At 37.1% G+C, this 20,808-nt stretch overlaps 1 protein-coding gene across 1 annotated transcript in view; it reads right to left on the bottom strand.

Annotated features, from left to right (window-relative positions):
- The window catches only part of PDSS2 (decaprenyl diphosphate synthase subunit 2), a 248,986-nt gene that overhangs the window by 130,109 nt on the left and 98,069 nt on the right, over positions 1–20,808 (bottom strand). The window contains exon 2 of the mRNA XM_034991728.1: positions 19,280–19,414. Coding sequence (XP_034847619.1) covers positions 19,280–19,414 — 135 coding nt within the window. The remainder of the gene's footprint in view (positions 1–19,279; positions 19,415–20,808) is intronic.

Genomic DNA, 20,808 nt, shown 5'->3' on the forward strand with positions numbered 1-20,808 from the left:
GTCATGCCTCCGTTCCTTGGCATCCACAGCATAAGTGCTTCTTCCTCCACAGGGTTTACCATCTATCCTCCCCAGAAACTGCTATGTTGGCTTTGTCCTTTCAAGTATAATTTAGCCCTACAAAGGAAGGCAGACCAGGCCTACCACCCTACCTGCTCTTTCCCTTTTTCTTAGTGCTATGAGAAGAGGTGAACTACAGAGACCGTGTAGCTGGTGGCTAAGAGTTGAGGCTCTGGGGTTAGACTCCTGGATTCAAATCCTGGCCCCATCACTGTGTCGCTTTGGGCAAATGCTTCACTCTTTTCCATCTGTGAAATGGGGATGATAATCTCTAAGGGTGCTGTGAGGATTCAGTGAGTTAATGCATGTAAGAAAATTAGAACAGGGTCTCGGTGCTAAGTATTAGCTATTAATTATGACCTAACAAAATTAAAACTCTGTGTTTCATGGACAGGACACCCTGGAGAAAGTAGAAATATACCAGATTAGAAATGTGGTCATCTGTGGGGGGCAGGAGGAAGAAGCAAGAATAAAAGGGCAAAAAAAGAAGTATAATGTCTACTGAATACCTATTTGATACCAAAAGTACTGCATTAAGTGCTTCATATGTTCTTTCAAATGATTCTTTTAAAGATTTATTTATTTATCTTGGCGGGGCGAGGGAGAGAAAGAATCCCAAGCAGACTCCCCACTGAGCACGGAGCCCAAAGCAGGGCTCAATCTCATGACCCCAAGATCATGACCTGAGCCGAAATCAAAAGTCGGACGCCCAACTGACTGAGTCACCCAGGAGCCCCTGTTCTTCCCAATGATTCTAATAGCTGTGGTAGGTAGGTGGTATTGTCCCTATTTTTACACATGAGTACATGGGGGCTCAGAAAGGTCAAGAAATTTGCCTAGACAAACCAACAGGACCATGATTTAAAACCATGGGTGGATGAATACAGCCATGCTTTCACAACACCTACTTCTCTTCACCAGAATGGTAAAAATAGGACTCCATTTCTTTAGAATGAAAATTATGATATCAAACTTCACATTGCTGAGAAGAAACCTGAGTTGCCTATGTTTTTATATTGTTTTCTAGACCTACTCCAGTAAATATAAACATTTGTTCATGTTCTGATTTAATGTGCTATGCTGAAGATTCCATTTCATAAAAATCATGAGCTACATATATAAAGCAAGAGAACCTTGTCTAGAAGTTTAGACTATATTACAATTACAGAATATGTAACAAAAGTATTATTCTCTGGGCGCATAGGTGGCTCAGTCAGTTAAGCGTCTGCCTTTGGCTCAGGTCATGATCTTAGCATCCTGGCATCAAGCCCCACATTGGGGAATGTGCTTCTCCCTCTGCCTCCCCGCCCCGCCTTATGCTCTCTCTGTCTCTCTCTCTAAAATAAATAATTATTTTAAAAAAATATTATTTTCTAGAATTCCAATTCTACATTTTCAGATACAAAATGACTAGGCCTACATTTGTTCTATAACATGAGGTAGGTCCAACTCTAATCTCTGATTTACATTTTTTCAAGGCTAAATATTATGTAAGGTATTCTGTGGGTCTTTATTATACTTGTGATTCATAGTCCATATTAATTTGGCTTCTTAGGTATTTTTTTTCTTACCAAAGAACATAAATTTCTTATAACAAAATGAGAATAAAGTTAAAAAAAATAAAGAAAACCATGGAAAAGGTGAATAATATAATAATATGAGACTATCTGGCTATATATAAAGCATTAACTTCATGAGTTGAACCCAGAAGTATAAACTATAGTCCTATGGATCTTTTACGTACACAGAAGGACTTTTCATATTGTCACTTATTTGTCAGTGGGAATGCTTTCCTTAAGTGTGGAGGAAAATCTCTTCCCTCTGTCTCTGTCTGTGTCTGTCTGTCTGTCTGTCTGTGTCTCTCTCTCTCTCTCACACACACACACACACACACACACACACACACACACACACACACGGGTCTTGTCACATGTTGGCCCTATACTGATGAAAAAGTTCCAATCCTCAGGGAAAGCTTCAAATACTCTAATACAAGAAGCTGCAAAGGTGGGGGGTTGGAGGGTGGTGAGCAGACAATCCCCTGTAGAGACATCTTATATACATATATACTATTTTTTAAACCTAAAATATATATAATTTTTTTCTTTAATTACAGTTTCCCATATAACCATTAGTAGGTCCCAGTGATGCAAGCCATATTTATTAGAGGCAGCATGTCAAATAGGAGTTGACAATTATAGTCTCTATCAATACATATTATGCCAGACGGTAATGAGCCATCCACAAAGGGCTAGCCATCCAAAATAATCACGCTGCTTTCCAGAGAAATGTCGAAGAGGTTATGGTTTATTACACAGTGCTCATTAGATATACAGTGGCAGCATTAGCAATTTTTCCTTCATTTGCGTCTCATTTAAGGATCTGCCCCCACAAGCACAGTCAAATTAGTACACAAGGTTAAAACCATTATGCCCAGAAAAAAATTAAGTTGTATTTTATTTTACAGTAATGGTGGATCAAAGGTCCCTGGAATCCATTATTTGCGGAACCATTATCTAACACAGAATATTAACAAAAGGGAAAAGAAAAGCAATGCCCTGCCAGCATGGCTTTGACAGGAACAAAGACAGACTGTTTGAAATAAGCAAACACCACATTACTTAATTAAATACCCCTAAAAAAAAAAGACTGTTTAAAAATAACACTAAGGTTGTGACATCAACTGACAAAAGTCACAAAATTAAAGTTAATGATGAAGCACCAACCTATATTTTCCAAATGCCTCATTTACATCAACTTATTTTTAAACATTTTTTACTCTGCTTTTGTGCTCAACTTGGTTATAAATTCACTTATTGCTATAAATACTTATTTTCTTAAGAAGATAACCGAGTTTTCTCATCTTTGTAGCAAACCCACATTTATTGATGTCTAATAAATTGGGATTTTGGCTATATTACAACTAGAAAGGTCTCATCAAGAGGGGAGACCTTGGAATAAGTTTACAAAAATTAAAATAGATACTGCTAAATAATAGCTACTTAACAGATTTTGTCAAATCATCAGATAACTGATTAACAGCATCTGAATTGAGGTAAACAGTTGTAGCAAAAAGATCTTTTGAAGATATTTCTAAAGTCCTGACTGGTTGTTAATGACCTGCTAAAATTCAGTACAATTAGAAGGATAATATTTTAAATATAGTTTGTCCATAAGTTATTATTAACAGCCTGCAATTGTAGTCAATATTCAAGGATCCCTTGCTTCTCTTTAATGGACATTTATGGAGTGCCTGTCACATGTCAAACTCTGTGATAGGCTCTGAGAATTCATCAAAAAAAAAGAAAGAAAGAAAAAAAAGGAATAAAACCATAGCTCAGTTCTCAAGAAGCTGATGGCCAGATCAGTGAAGGGTTTAGAGAGCAAACCAAATGATTTTAATCCTGGGAAATAACTGCTAACAGAGTTCCAAGGCAGCCCAGAAGAAGGGGACCTCACCCAAATCTTGATGGAATAAGAAAATGAGTTCCAAAGCAAGCAGCTCCTAAAGTCGGACCTAAAGGATAATTCTACCCAGCAGGGAACGGTTGGGGAGAAATACACTGGGAATGAGGAGAAGTGGAGAATGAGGGGCTGAAGTGGGACTGTTTACTTCAGATCATCAGAATATATCATTTAAAGGAATCTCTTTTAAACACTGGTCCAGGTTAGAAGAAACATCCCGAAGTTGGAATGATGGACTTTATGAAATAAAGTCAGCAAACAAGTTCTAGAACAGTCCGGATAACCATGTTTTAAATTTTGAAAAATAGTATCTTAAGGAATACATGGCCTGGTCAGGTCCATGTATGGTAAATCAAATTTCAGAGTGGATAAATGTATTATCCATTTAATGTTAATCGAATGTAACATGTAAGTCTGACTGAATAACTTGACATGACCAAAATCTGAATTTCATTGGCTATTCTAATTGATCTTTACCTCCACAAATGAGGGAAGTATCCTTGTCTTTTTTGCCCTAAACTGATGAAAGTATGAACCATGATGTGTTATATGTCTAATATATGTGTCTATGATATACTGTATGTATATTTTCAAAGTACATGTTAGAGATAATAAACTTTTAAAGGACAGAGAGTAGACTGATTTAATTCTTTTGGTATGGTACCCAGTATAGTTCAGTGTAATCAGATACCTACAAAAGCATTTTTTCCAAAGATTTATTTATCTGAGGGAGAGAGAGAGACAGCGCACAAAGGGAGAGGGAGAGGGAGAAGCAGACTCCCTGCTGAGCAGGGAGCCCGATGCCGGGTTCGATCCCAGGACCCTGGGATCATGACCTGAGCCAAAGGCAGATGCTTAACCGACTGAGCCACCCAGGCGCCCCATGTGATGGACCTATTTTATATTAAATGTAAAGATGTCTAAGTATTAGGTTTGATGACCATGCATTCTCCAAAGATAGTACACAGATTAAAACTTTGCCTGACCTCCCAGGTTTAGGAAAGAAGGGGAACTCTGTGTTAGAAACCACCAGGTCTTTGGGTTACATCTCCACCTCCGTATTCTATGTGTAAAAAGAAAAGTTTCTGATACAATAAACATCATTTATAACAATAACAGAGGGGGTCAGCTTTTATTGTTAGAAAATGGCACTAAATAGGGCGCCTGGGTGGCTCAGTCGTTAAGCGTCTGCCTTCGGCTCAGGTCATGATCCCAGGGTCCTGGGATCGAGTCCCACATTGGGCTCCCTGCTCGGCGGGAAGCCTGCTTCTCCCTCTCCCACTCCCCCTGCTTGTGTTCCTGCTCTCGCTATGTCTCTCTCTGTCAAATAAATAAATAAAATCTTAAAAAAAAAAAAAGAAAATGGCACTAAATCAGTAATGGTCATCGTTTCTAGAAGCAAAACTATCTGAGCACATTTTGCTTGCTGAGACTATCTAGGTCAGTGGCTCCCTGTCTGGAGATCCTAGATCTTTTTTTTTTTTTTAATTTGTTTTAGAAGGTGGGGGAGGGGCAGAGGGAGAGGAGAGAGAGAATCCCAAGCAGACTCCACGCTGGGTGCAGAGCCTGGCACAGGGGTTTTTTTCAAGATTTTATTTATTTATTTGAGAGAGAAAGAGTATGAGTTGTGGGGAGAGGCAGAGGGAGAGAGAGAGGCAGACTCCCTGCTGAGCAGGGAGCCCGACGTGGGGCTCAATCCCAGGACCCCAAGATCATGACCTGAGCCAAAGGCAGACGCTCAGCCGACTGAGCCACCCAGGCGCCCAAATTCCTAGATCTTTAAGGATTCTTCATAGTAGGTAAAGAATTCTTGACAGAGGTGTTATTTTCCCCTTTCCAAAATGTCTGAGGAGTCATTCATTCACCTTTGGATAAGGCACATCTGTTAATAACCATTTCCACTTTCCTTAGCTTTGTACGCATTGATAAGATGTGATAGTAGTAGTTATCTTATGGTCATCAGATGTTCAGATTGTCAGTTATAAGTGTATCTAATAAAATGAAAACTGAATAATTATTATTTTACCTATGAAGTGTGTTTGGTAAGCACTCTTTTTTACAGGAGGGTGGGAGAATAGCAAAAGGATAGGAAAGAGGTTAGGAGGTTATCATCACAAAGTTTATCTACACTGGCTGATTTCCCTCTACTTTTCCTCGGCCATCCTTTTTCTCTCACCAAGGCATTCTAAGAGAGTTGCTGTCCACTCCAAGAACACATTTAACAGGAGGCCAGAAGAGGTCAGTGGAGAGTAGTGTTAGGCACCCCATCCCCCCACCCACAGGGCTGGCCTCCAGCACATTTCAGGTCTCTGTCTAACCCCCAAAAAAGAAGCTAAGAAAACAGAATTAATCATTACACTCAATTTTTTACTTTGCCACAATCACAGATGACTTGAAGGTTGTTGTAATGTTTAACTTAAAAAAAAAAAAGTTTGAAGTAGAAAACAAATTCTTCTGTGTGGTTGTAAAACATAAGTTTTTATACTAAAAAGTTCCTTGAAGAGGACAATGACAATAAAAATGATAATGCCTTGATACTGGCATAACAATCCTATTTTCTCTGAGATAATAATTCATTATTTCTCAAAAACATACAAGTTGCAGATGTATACCCCATTTAAATATACTCAATATCTGATTATTTGTGTTATGGGGGAAAAAAAAGATTATGTGATTAATAGGAACTAGAAAGTCCCCAGTTTCTAAACTGATTCTAAAACAAACAGGAGAACGAAAAATTAAACATGCTGTTTTGAACATTTTAAATATTTAAATATAAATTTTTCTTCTCTTTTTACCTTCAGGGAAGTGTAAACTAAATAGAAAGCTCTACGTGCATTTAGAGTTGAAGAATTAGAAGGAAAAAGACTGTGGACTTTTAAATAAGTTCCTGTGTTTTCACTTGTCTCTCTTAGGAACTCCCTTCACTAAAGGCTCCCCTATAAGGTGTAGGTAGCATCTAAAAGCGAGTCTTAGCTAGTCCTTCACAGAAGAGCTACCTTCCCACCAAAATGGAGGTCAGCGTCTCGGGCATATTCATTGAGGATAAGTCTGCAATAGCACACGAGGCACACAGAGAATGTAAACCACAAAAGACTATGTGGTACCTGACTTTAGGGGCTTTATGAATCTAAGAGGGGATTCAGTAGAATGAGAAAATGCTAAGGAAGACCTAAAAATGGGTGGCTATGTTCAACGGATTACAAAGAGGTCCAGGTTACCTTGCCTACCCCTCTAATTGTTCCTGAAGAAGATGAACTTCCAGCCAAACAAACTTTGCATCAGGTACCTTTGAAAATAACAAGTTGACTATGAAACACTGCAGGTGTGTCAAAAAGAACGGGTTTTGCACAATTTAAACCATAAACTGAACTAAACCCTAATAATTTACTACTATTCCACTGAAATTCCCTGACAATTCTGATTTTTCAGCTTATTGTTTTTGTTACATTAAAACTGCTCTGGTCTATCTACAAAGAGAGATAAAAGTAAATTCCCATTTAAAAAAAAATCCTGAACTGAATGATATAAAATTAAATATAGAAATGCATTTTAAGTGCAAAGAATCCTTCCACTGTTGCCAGTAAACAACTAACAAAGGGGAGTTCAGTAATTTCACAGCCGTATTTTCTCACTCTCCTTCACTGAGAACACAGTCGTTTGCATGGCATAATAAGCTGTAAATTATAAACATTTTTACATAGCCTGCTGCAAAGAAAAGTCTGCCAGCTTTCTGCTATATTGGATAGTGTTCAAGTGATTAACTATAGCTTTGGAAAGAAGGGGTGGAAACCTGTTTTGCGTCTCAGTTTGTTGGTTCTCTTATGCACAGCCTCTAAAAATCGTTACATCATTATTTGCAATGAATATGTAAGTAATTACAGTAGAGTAATAGAAGCTCTATATTTCTGCAGGATGTAAATTACCCATGGACAGCAACAAATCTAGTAGGTGCATAATTATCCAAGTATTTCCTTGAAACAGTGCCTCCAATGAGTATGAATATAGTGGTTTTCAATACCAAAATTTGTAGCACTGAGTGTTTCAGGATTAATGACCAATGAAATACAGTTTGTTCCTGGTCTACAGGAAAAGCTCATTAGACAGACCCTCTTCTTAGGGCACAAGTCTATTTTAGAAAGTGGTTCATGTATCAAAGAAAACATACAGTTATCTGTTTTTCCCAATAGATAAAGAATAAATTTTGAAAGGAAATGCACAAAGAAATATGGCTTGCAAATGTAAATGTTTTTATTTTTAAATTGTAGAGAGCCCTATCATGATCCACATGCAACCTCAAAACAAAAAGAAATTTTGTCTCAGTAAATCAACACTAATTCTTGGAGCATTTGAATGCCTATCATAATGCTAGGGCTTTGGTGGCCAAAGAAAACCTGGTTTCTATCTAACTACACAATTCAGTACCACCAAACATAGAACATAAAAATCTGCGTTTAGTGCTGAGGATGTCAAGATGGGTAAAAAAGTATATTTAGGGCACCCTAATCCAGAGGCCATGTACAGTAACGGAAAGAGCATGGGTTCTATGGTCAAATGGAGTTTCAATCCTAATTCTGCCATTCACTTACACTATAAACTTGATCAAGTTATTAAATTTCTATAAGCCTGTTTCCCAAGAAAAGCAATTTTTTCTTAACTAATGTCATAAGGATTAAATAAATTAACATATAAAGCACATGGAACTGGTACCAGACATATAAAAAACATAATAGGTGTTAGCTATAGTAATAATTACTATTTTTCTGTATTTATCACACTCTGCACATAGCAGGTGCTCAACAAATGGTTGTTAAATAAATGAATTACTCAATGAGTGAATGAACAAATCTAGTAGAAGGATAAGATAGGTACACAAATTATTGCAAGACATACAAGAAGTGTCTCAAAGATACAAAATATAACAGAAGGTTCAGTGGTGGGAAACATGCTGGGTTGGAAGATGACTAAAACATAGGCCCTTACTTCTAGAAGGTACTGTCCGGGGGAAAACATATACATAAATTAGTCATCACAAAATGGTGTGTTAAGTGTTCTAAAAACTCACAGAACATTTCCTCTAGGTTCTGTACTGAAAGCCCCATATCTTTGTGAGTGGATATACTTCACTACCTGTAAGCCACAGGCTGAGGAGTTGAGAGGTGGGACTAGTGCTCTCATAATCTCTTCATCATCTTGAGACGCCCATTGATCCTTTGAACTACTTTCCACCACCACTCCCCTCTGTTACACTGCTTTCATCAGACTCTTTGGCATCTCGTTCAGTTCTGTTGTTCTCCTGGTTGACTTCAATCACATGAACTGCCTGTCCTGTAGTTTCTCAATCTACTCAATTCAATCTCCACTATATTCCATTAACCTAACTCTCAGGCACAACTGAAACTTAACATTCAGAACTGTTCTACTTCTAAAATGTTCAGTTCGAATCTCCTACTTTCTATCTGCAACCCTCTAACCTCTGAGCTCTCTCACTGTATTACTACTCCAACCCAGAATATGAATCATCAAGACCTCCAGACCTTGCTCACTATTTTCTCCCTAATTTTGGACTCCCTCAGCCTCACCTCCTTCCTCATCAAACCTAAATAATTTATTTTTTAAGTTTATTTATTTATTGAGTAATCTCTATCCCCATAGGGCTTGAACTCACAACCCTGAGACCAAGAATCACATGCTCCTCCAACTGAGCCAGCCAGGAGTCCCACACCTAAATAGTTTATTAGGTCAAGCATTCCTTTGCATATGCCCTTTTCTTGGTGGACAAAGAAAAACCATGATCATGCTTTTACCTTCTCCACTTCTACTCTAGGGCTGCTAGGAATTGTTGTAAGAAATTTGTATTTAATCCTTCAGGGAATGAGACACCATTAAAGAATTAAGGATATTTTACTCCACTTACAAACTTAAAAACTTGAGGAAAGGAGGAGGGAATGGGGGAATCTTAATAAAAGAAAATGAAGACCCAAGATACCAGTAACTACAGGGAGGAAGGATGCCAGGATTAGAGAGAACCAACTTGAGGATCTGCTCTCTTTTCCTCTCTTATCACCATCACCCAGCTACAATCCAAGAGTGAGAAAAGTACAAGAGCATAGAGGAGAAGGAAGTTCCTCAGGCCAGTTCTCTAGTAGCACCTTATGCGAGAGATGCTAAGGATTATCTGTCTTTAATTAAACAAATTTAATTTAATTTAATATGGAAGGATTGTGGACCCAATAGTGAATATGGTTAGAGCTCTAAAAGTTAAGTTCCAGAAACAGAGTTCTAGAAATGAAATTGCATCAACAGTGTCAAAAGGCTATTAGATGCATAAATTGGTTTTTTTTTTTTACCTTGTCACTAGAGGCCAGAGACTATTTCTTATTAATATTCGCATGCTCAGCTCTGTGCCTTGCAGAGAGGAGGTAGTCAGGATGTGCTATATGGTACCACACGCTACTTGAACCTAGCTGAATATGTGTCCTGCTAGTTGAGCTCCCGTACCTGAAGCCCATTATTATCACCATCTTATAGATAAGTAATCACACAGAGTGATTAGGGACTTGCTTAGGTCAAACAGCCAATCAGTTATACATTTGTGACAAGAACCCAGATCTCTAGCCCTTATACCCATGTCTCTATTACACCACACTGTCCACTGGTGGGAGTGCCTTGAATCTGGGTTCAAAGGATCAACAGGAAGGATGAAGCTATTAAGCAAACTCTGTCATTAAACATTTTAAGTGACTGCAAGCCTTCTACATATAAAGCTAACATTTTGTTATGACAAATGTCAAGAATTAAGCCCTGTTTGAAATGCAGAATTAGGGGAGCCTGGGTGGCTCAGTCGGTTAAGTGTCTGCCTTTGGCTCAGGTCATGATCTCAGGGTCCTGAGATAGAATCCCAAGTCGGGCTCCCTACTCAGTGGGGAGTCTGCTTCTCCAGAACTCTCCCTCTGCACCCCCTCCCCCCACCCTAGTAGGACTCTCTCTGTGTCTCTCTCAAATAAATACAATATTTAAAAAAATAAAAGATAAAATGCAGAATTAGACACTGGACATTGCCTTCGACTATGGCTTCTTGCTAGTCAACACAGCCCTTCTTTAAGGAAAAGATTTAAACTTTTTCACCAATACCAAAACAATTTATGCAGTGTGTTTTTTGCTGTGATGTAGTCAGGCAGGCTAATCTATAGCAAGATATTTATATACAATAAATGAACTCTCAGCTGAGTAGATTAGTAGCTGAGCCCACCTACTTTTTGTGGTTAATTATACTTGTTTTGTAAGAGGCTGTTCTTATTTTGTGTTTTTCTAACAGCTCTGGTGAAGTAATGACTTGTGATGTACAGTATGCTGAACATAAAGAGCCTTCCCCTTTCTTGTTCAACATATAATTGCTGCATTTGTGCATGCTGTGTAAGTTGAAAATAACAATAAAAAGTTAATGAAGAAAATAAGTACTGGTTGTAATGAATTAGTAATATTGCTAGATTTGTATCTGGAGCTTATTTTTATTGTTGTAAGTAGAATACAATCAATAGGAATATGTAATCAAAGTGCACATGCTTTCATCTCTTGAAATCTCTCTGAAAGGGAGCTGAGATATCTTTAGGAAATTATCTTCAAAAGCCTACTCTAAATTCAATTATTTGGCATAATCACCTTAAATCACTGTCAATAAGCACTTCTCACTTTCAAGGTTCTTGTAGTACAAAAAGATACACTTTAAATAGGTTTTTATTGCTTTATCAGTGTGAAATATAACTTTCTTTTAATTTTCTAGTTAATTTTAATCATACAATATGAACAGATTCTCTTTATAAAAAAAGTCCCCTTTGACGATTTCCCTATAGCTGTTCCCAAACCTACCCCCTCCCTACTTCTTCCAACCACTGTCATCATCAGGAGGGTGAGGTTTCTTGTAGACTCTTTTCTAGCATTTATATACGTCATCTTAAAAAAAAAAACAACTATATTTACTGCTATATATTTCAATATTAATTATTTCACATTAATATAACTGAGCCCTAAATAAATATAATCAACATGTTTCTACTTAGGCCTCTTTTCTTTTTTTTAAAGATTTATTTATTTGAGAGAGAGAGGGAAAGAGCGAGCATGAGTGAAGGAAGGGCCAGAGGGAGAGAATCTCAAGCAGACTCCTCCGGAGAGGAGCCAGAGGTGGAGCTCAATCTCAGGACCCGTGAGATCATGACCTGAGCTGAAATCACAAATTGGATGCTTAACCAACTGAGCTACCCAGGTGCTCCAAGCCTCATTTCTTAAGGTATTTTTTGATTTGGTCAATCTCCAAGGTAAATATGATTTCTTAATTTTGTTACGCACTTTTAAGTACTAGGCAGATTCTAATGTGCCGTATGAAGGTGGAGATTGATAGTCTACTGTTACCATGACTTAGAAGTCATCAGAAATTAATTCCTACCACATTAAAATGATAAATTATGAACTACAATATTTCAGCTGAGACCAAGATTAATTCCCTAAATTTAAAGATTTGTAAACAACAACAAAACTCACTTCTTTTACCATTTTAAAATTTTCTACCTTTCTCCTTAAATTAAGATTTCATTTAGACCTTCAAATATTCTGCTACCACTTCTTCTGTAACAGCATCCCAAGCCTGACAAACTTTCTCTTAGAGGAGAAAGCACTGTTAACATGAGTCATTTTATCAAGATGTTTTCTAGATTTACCTTACAGTTATGTTTATAATGCTTTTTTTGGCAATTAGTTCTTAAAGCCCAACAATGACCTTAGGATATAATCATTAATTTAACCTTAATCAACTGAATAATAGAGTTAAAAAAAGAATTAGCATAGGTACCAAGAAATTGATGGTGTCCATTTTAAGATTTTGTTTCTTTATTTGAGAGGGAGAGAGAGAGTGAGCGGAAGGAAGAGGGAGAGAGAATCTGAAGCAGACTGCATGCTGAATGCAGAGCCCAACACGGAGCTCAATCCCACGACTGTGAAAACATGACCTGAGCCAAAACCAAGAGTCAGATGGTTAACCAACTGAGCCACCTAGGCGCCCCAATGGTGTCCATTTTAACATGGATGATAAACCTAAGAAAGTAAATCATTTTGCTTCACTCCTGCTTTATTAAAAAAAAAATCTATACTTTATGCATTTTCACAGGCTACTTGATCTTGTCAAAAAGGGCAAAAGATAAAAGTTCAGGTCAGCCCAGGGACTCTAGGGTCCTCATTCTAATAGCAGGACTAAGCTAACTACCAGCTTTTACCAGTTTTTATGAAGTGTGTAAGTAAAACATATATACAGTTAAAAAGAATTCAGACCACTGAAGAGGACATAAAATGAACGAAGTCTCTCGTCCCATGTCCCCCCACCAGTTGCCCCTCCCCAGGGGTGACCATAATTAACTCTTTGTGTCTCTTTTAAAGCATTTTCCATGCATAGAAAAATTCACTGTCCACTCACTCAAGCCCCAATGGGATCAAACTGTAATATGTTTCTGCATCTTTCTTTTTGTCTTGATTTTTTGAGATCTTTCCAGATCAGACAAACAGACCTCCTTAATCCTTTTAAACACTGATTTGATACTCCCTTGCATCAGTAACAACATGGGCTCTATTGGTGGATACTTTGATTGTTTCCCTTTTTGGGGGTTGCTGTTGTTCTTTCAAACTATGCTACAAAAAGCATTCTTATACATACATCTTTGAGCATTTATGTTAACGCATCAGCAATTTTGCTAAATCAAAGGGTGGTTGCTTTAAAATAAAATTTATAGCTAAAAATGCTATAGCTACCCCAAAGCTGGGCAATGTAGTCTAGCTGAATAGTCAGGAAGAAAACAAAATGTGGTTGGCAAACTTGTTCCAATCTCTTTTATCAGTTAAATAAGAGGTGCTGGGAAATTTCAGGCAACAAAGGTAGAATGAAAATATGTGGTCTGTTTATAACTGCTAGTACCAAATTATTTTCTAAGTAACTGTATCAATTAATGTCCCTACTAACAAAGCATTCAAGTGCTTACTTCCTTACACACTCACAAACATTGGGTATCAAACTTTTTAATCTTTGCCAGTCTGACAGGGGAGGACAGTGATTTTGTTTTAATTTGTCCATTATGATGAATTCCAGCTTTTTTCCCCTGCTATTTACTAACCATCTATGATTCTTCTTCACTGAACAGCCTGTTCATTTCTTTAGTCCATGTTTGTGTTGTTTTATCATCTTCTGGATTTATAAGATCTTCAACTGATTTGTTTATTAAAAATTGGCCCTTTGGCTTGTATGTTGCAAATATTTCTGTAACTCTGGCATTTTCTTTTGACTTTATGGTAATTTTTTCCCACTGAAGAATTATCTTTTGTGCAGTCAGATGTGTTTTTTGTTTATAGTTTCAGAGTTTTGGAACCTTTTAGGGAGGTCTTCCTTGCTTGAAGATTAAATAATAATAAAAATTTAAAAAATGATAATTTAAAATTATTATTATTAATCAGCCATGATCATATAGTCATTGACTGCCATCTATGTGTTAGGAATATGCTGAATGCTGGGGTAACATGAAGAAAATAGATCATCTGAACTATGTTTCATAGCACACAAAGTATACAGTCTTCTGTTGCCAGTATTACAAATAAATACAGAAAATGATCAGTCCATAATTTTATTCTTATTCATCAGCTCACCTTCACCCAGAAGGAACACTGTCACTACACTGGTTCCCCAGGAGCAGCTCATTCTCCTCCCTCTGGAAATGGAGTTGAAGGCAACATAAACTCAGAACAGTTTAAAAACCTATCAGTAAAACTTCAAGCCATATAGATGCCAGAATGGAAACTGCGGGTAACAGAAGTGAGTAAATAAAATGCAGTGAAAGAAGGAATAGGTCAAAATATGAAGGGAAAACAAAATAAACTTTTGATGATGGGGCTCCTGGGTGGCTCAGTCGTTAAGCGTCTGCCTTCGGCTCAGGTCATGATCCCGGGGTCCTGGGATCGAGCCCCGCATCGGGCTCCCTGCTCGGCAGGAAGCCTGCTTCTCCCTCTCCCACTCCCCCTGCTGTGTTCCCTCTCTCTCTGTGTCTCTCTCTGTCTAATAAATAAATAAAATCTTAAAAAAAAAAAAAAAAACTTTCAATGGGATTTAAAAAATTTTAGGGGCGCCTGGGTGGCTCAGTCAGTTAGGAAGCTGGCTCTAATGATTCTGGCTGAGGTCACGATCTCAGAGTCCTGGCTGAGGGTCCATGTCAGGCTCTGCGCTCAGCAGGGAGTCTGCTTGAGGATTCTCCCTCTCCTTCTCCCCCTGCCCCTCCCCCACTCTCTCTCTCTCAAATAAATAAATAAAACTAAAAATAAGATAAAAAATGAAAAAATTAGTATTCTGCAGCACTATGTGTGTTATTTTTTTGTATTTTTAAATGATATTCCATTAATACTTTTCTTCTTTGAAATGTCACTTTACATCTTATTTTACATGATAACTAACCCAAAAATTTGAGACTTTTTCATGTTCCATGAAGAGTACTTTAGAGTCTGCTTTACCGCTCATGTCCTGAATTAGAAGTTGCAAAGGACATAATAAGGTACAGTCACTGTGGAGATACAGTCCCTGTTAAACTACTCTAACAGTCACATACTGTAAAATGTATGGTTCTAATGTTTATTTTGGTCTACTACATTTATGTTCTATGGAAGTTCAGTCATGCAAAGATTTAAAAGAATACTCTGTCCAAGGCACTGGTGTGCTATAAATATATACAAAGCTGGGCAAGGTAGTCTAGCTGAATAGGTAGGGGGAAAAGAAAATGTGTTTGGCAAACTTGTTTCAATCTCTTCTACCAGAGTTAACAAAAGATGTTGGGAAATTTCAGGCAATGAAGTTAGAATGAAAACATGTGGTCTGTTTGTAACAGTTAGGTAGACGAGAAATAATTGGATCAATTCTTGCTAAAACCACCAAGAAAGCTGAAGCATTAGTAAAGAAAATTCACCTAAATTTCTTTAAACTTAATAATTATTTAGAGAAGTCTGTACTTTGTAATGTCATGTTTTATATATTGTAATGATTTTTTGGTACATAAAATAAAAATATTCTATCATTAAGATAATAGGAAGTTATATATTTATGTTCTCAGGAGTGGCTAGGGATACCTGGCAATTTAGTAATAGTTTTAAAAATTAATTTTTTATTATGGAAGTATAATTGACATATAATGTTATTTTAGTTTCAGGTGTACAACAGTGATGTGACAATTCCATATGTTACTCAGTGCACACCATGGTAGGTAGAGTCACCATCTGTCACCATACAACATTATAGTAATACTTGTTTGATTGATCACTTTTGCAACCAATTTTTTAAGTCAGGATTGGTGGAATAAAACTAAAGCCCACAGCCTTGTTGGCAAAAGGCTACAGTAGATGTTTACAGTGAATTTTATAAATGTAGCTCTCTTTCCTGTTTTTCAAAATGTAGTTATTACATTTTAGCCTCACTTCTGCCTCTCTTGGCCATTAAATGGTAAGTTTCCTAAACATATCCACAGGTTATATCCATCAGTTATATCCTTAGGCCAAACAAATAGAGGTCATCTAACTCACTTTTGGTCCCTTAGGTAATTTACTCAGGTCCCATTATCTGATCTCAAAGTCAAGTTTATGAGAGAAAAACACAAACAATTGTAAATCCCAGCAGTTTGGAGGTGAATTACAAATCTCCCAAGTCAGTACTTCCCTCAAATGTTAAATAATTCACTGTGGCATTATAGATACAAGCCTCCAGCAAAAGTTACACTTGAACAATTAAGGAAGCAAGAACCAAACAAATGACTTCAGGGGTAGAGAAACAAATTAATGATTTCTCATAGTACTGTGCCAAATTACATTTTCACATTAACAAGTGTGTAAAACACCCAAGCATCACCAATGACTTACTAGATTAAGTTTGATTATAGAAAATACGCTGGAACAACACACCAGGATTATTTGCTAAACATAATTATGGATTCTATACACTTGGATATGAAACCCATTTATATTATTTATAAAGTTTTTATATTCATAATGTACCACCTACTCTTTTGTAAAGTTCTTTTACAATTGTTCATGTTACAATAATCATCTGTCAAATGTGTTATATTCCTGTAAAGGATCAGAAGGTGATGCAAATGTTTTTTAGTGGCTAGGTAAGAAATTCAAAACACAAGATCACATCACAGTGCACTGTGCACATACAGGTATCACGACCTGCCTAGTAGAAAGGGGGCACACTTTAAAGTAAAAGCAGGATTTATGGGGCGCCTGGGTGGCTCAGTCGTTAAGCGTCTGCCTTCGGCTCAGGTCATGATCCCAGGGTCCCGGGATCGAGCTCCACATCGGGCTCCCTGCTTGGCAGGAAGCCTGTTTCTCCCTCTCCCACTCCCCCTGCTTGCGTTCCTGCTCTTGCTCTCTCTCTCTCTCTGTGTCAAATAAATAAATAAAATCTTAAAAAAAAAAGTAAAAGCGGGATTTAAATACCAACTCTATGACTTTCCATCTAGAAGATTTTAGACAATTCTTAATCTCAGTATTATCTTCTTTTTCTGCAAAATAGGGATAACTCATTTATGCAAATATTTATGGAACACCCATGCATCAAATAGTACTTCCCAAGGGTTATTTTTACTTTAGGATGAGAGATAATAAAACATAGCTGGTATTCATTAGAGGTATGTATGGTCACCCAATTGCAAGAGCAGAGGCCTGACCAATCACATAGGGTCAAAGTCGGCAGACTGAAAATCAACAGAGTTCCTAAAGGAAACAAAGATACATGGGATACAAGGTGCTATGGGGTCCGTTTGCTTTCCAGGGATTAACAAGGTTATTGGTATTCATTACAGATCTTTATGTATTTTCTCTAGTTAACGCAACTAAACTCAATCACGGGCTCTCTACAAAACCATAAGGTAAAGTTTTGAGCTCTAATTCAAACAGGTTGGGGGAAGGATGTAGATGTATAAAATTTTAATGGATAGTCTACCCTATGTGAAATAAGTTCCTTGAATCAGACTAGAAAAGCAGAATGGAATCAAGAAAAAAACATATGAAATCTGGAAGGAAAAAAACCGTAGTTGGACCCTCAACTTGTCTCATTTGCTAGCTGTGCCACCTTGAAAAAAACTCAAGATTTTTGAATCTCAGTTTGCTCAAGAGTAAAGTAAGTGTTAACGACAACTCTTAACCTGTAACACTTTTGTAAGGATCAAATGAGGTAACTGTAATAAAAGTGATAAGTAACCTACAAAACACTAAACAAATATAAATTATTTCACAGTGAGTAGGGGCTGAAAACGATACCAAGGTTTCCTTTCTGGTGAAGATACTTACATGGATAAATGGTAAAAGGTCTGCAAAATTATCCTGGCTGGAGGAGGGGTCATTTGTAGCCATGACAGTAATAATTTTGCTTGCTTGTAAATGAGGAAGTATCATTAGACTTCATAGCTGGTAAGCAGTAGTCATCTCTAAATATTATATAAGAAAAAATGTATGGATAAGACTAGTAGGAATAAAAAAAACTAAGGTATGGATTGATTTTTAAAGTAAATCCATAAGATACAGTAGCCATAAGTCAAACTTCCTAGAAATGTTTCCTTTTGTGAGGAAAATTTCCTTGTCACCCAGGTTTTTAGAGTGGTTTTAATTTCACATGCCAAAGTCCACCTGCAGAGGCTATATAGAGGCTCTAGAGAGGCTTTTAACACAATGTCCAGCACAATCAATACTAAGTTAAATAAAGTTATTGATACACTATTACTAAAAAATATGCAATGATTTTTTTTTTTTTAAAGACTTTATTTATTTACTTGACAGAGAGAGACACAGAGAGAGAGGGAACACAAGCAGGGAGAGTGGGAGAGGGAGATGCAGGCTTCCTGCAGAGCAGGGAGCCCGATGCGGGGCTCGATCCCAGGACCCTGGGATCATGACCTGAGCCGAAGGCAGACGCTTAACAACTGAGCCACCCAGGTGCCCCCCAAAATATGCAGTGATTTTTTAAAAAATAAAAAACTGAAAATTTTAAGTTTGTTTTATATGAAGCAAAAATGACTCACACTCACATATTTGTTTTTTAGTCTAAGTGTGTAGGAGAAAAAATTTCTTATTCTAGTAAGTTTAGTAAAAACCTCTTCACCATAAAAATAAGCATAATGAAATGATACAGCACTGAAGTACACTACTTCTCCTAAAATGATAGTTGCAACATTATTTTATAGTTAGGTATCATTCTGAGTAGGTTTAAAAATCATAAATCCCGGACCAAGTCTCTAAAGAGAAATACCATGATGGCGAAGGAGGGGTAGTCATGAATAGAAAATTTTAAATGGCCAGAATAGAAATGAAAGTTTTCAAATGTATAGGGAAATTTACCAGTGATGCATGGAGCTGCTCCGTCTATTAGACTTGTTAAGAACAATAAAAATACATTTAAAAAAGAGGGGGGTGCTTGACTGGCTCAGTAGGAAGAGTGTGTGACTCTTGGTCTTGGGGTCATGAGTTCAAGCCCCACATTGGGTGTAGAGATTGCTAAATAAATAGATAAGTAAACTTAAAAAAACAAAAAAGAACAATAGAAATACATTTTTAACCTTACAAAATATGTTAATCTATCCGTGAATCTGAGAATGACAAAGAACTAAATAGTGATCTCCACTGACCACTGTTCAGTAAAAGGAAACACAATTTAGAAAGCGATATCAAAAGACTAAGTTCTTCTTACCATGAATAGATCCCACCGACCATGTCATAGTTCTGACATGAAGTATTCATGCTGCTGGGCCCAGCTGCTTTAGAAATAAGTAGCACCACCAAGCCCCTCAACTGCAGGTTATGCCAGCTATCATGTACAAGCCCCCTGCCAACAAAGAAAGAAGAGGATTAATATACTCTCACAGAATCAGCCACATCAAGTTACTATTCACCCAGACTTCCAAAATCAGAGAATGGGACTTGGGGAAAGAAACAGAAGTGGGGGAAGAAGGAGCTAACAGGAAAAAGCAATGAGTTCCGGAAACAACTAGAGAAACCCATGGCTGGTTTTAAAAGTGACAGTCTCCAATTGTGAGGCCTAATGATCTGGCTTCCCCCTCTTTCTGGATTTTCCTTGACCCTACACCTCACACTCTCAACCGTTTGCTCAACTCAGTTTTAAATTGCTCTGTGGTAGCTAACAGCAACTGAAATACAAATTGTATTGCTTGGATGAAGTGATATTATTTGGTGAAGATGGTGGTAAGGGAGAGTGGTAAAAAATGATTTCTGCCTTCACAGGTAGAGAAGATGCTCAGAGAATTAAAGGACTTAAAAATTTATCTGATAAGTAAAATGTAAATGTATGCCATCAGCAAGTCTTGCCATTTCCTATTATTTATGGAAAGCATTATCATTCTAGACAACAATATGGCTTTAACTTAGCATGTCATTTTATTTTTGCAACGAGTATTGAATTTTCATAATTTCTACTATAACTAAGGCCAGGAATACATTGGTTTTTTTTCCTCAGAGTATTGCAAATGGTTGTCATATAAGAACTAAATGGCATCATAAGAAAGAAAGAGAGGAAGGATGGACGGACGAGCAAATGAACAAATGAATGAAAGAAAGAAAGGAGGAAAGAAAACTATGGGCAATATAATAAATATTAGAACAATGCTCATGAGCACTAATCAAATAGACATTATGCATACATAAATAACACACAAATATAGTTCTTGAATGTAGTGAAAAAAAGTATTAAAATTGTATTATACTTCATTAAATTATTAAGTCCTCCTTGGTAAATTTTGAACAATGAATTAATTTAAATTAACTAAGTTAACATAGCCAAAATTAATGAGTTAGTTCATTACTTAAGAAAAATCTTTGCCCCTCATCCCTCCAAACAGAAATTTTAAAAAGGGCCCCTTTGTACCCTTACTGGTTTCAAAATAAGACAGATCTTCAGGCTCTCTGCAAAGAAACAGATATAGCTCTTTCTCTAATTATATTTTCCCCTCAATCCAGTAAGTGATCGTCAGCAAGTTTGAGGGGTTAGTAATTTTTAAAAAGAAGTTCTAATTTCCTAGGAAAAAGAAGCTAATTTATAGTAATTAAGTTATATCACAACAGAAACAAACAATCATCAGAAATAGCCAAAGCTTCTCATTGTCATGGAACTTTCTACTTAAATCCAGTAGACCTGAACGGAAGGAAGGCTGGGAAGCACCCTATTTTATAACAAGTAAATGTAAAGTGGGAGCAGGAGCACTT

Source organism: Mirounga leonina, unplaced genomic scaffold (assembly GCF_011800145.1).
Source record: "Mirounga leonina isolate KUSES-001 unplaced genomic scaffold, KU_Mleo_1.0 Mir_53, whole genome shotgun sequence".
Taxonomy (NCBI): Eukaryota; Metazoa; Chordata; class Mammalia; order Carnivora; family Phocidae; genus Mirounga; species Mirounga leonina.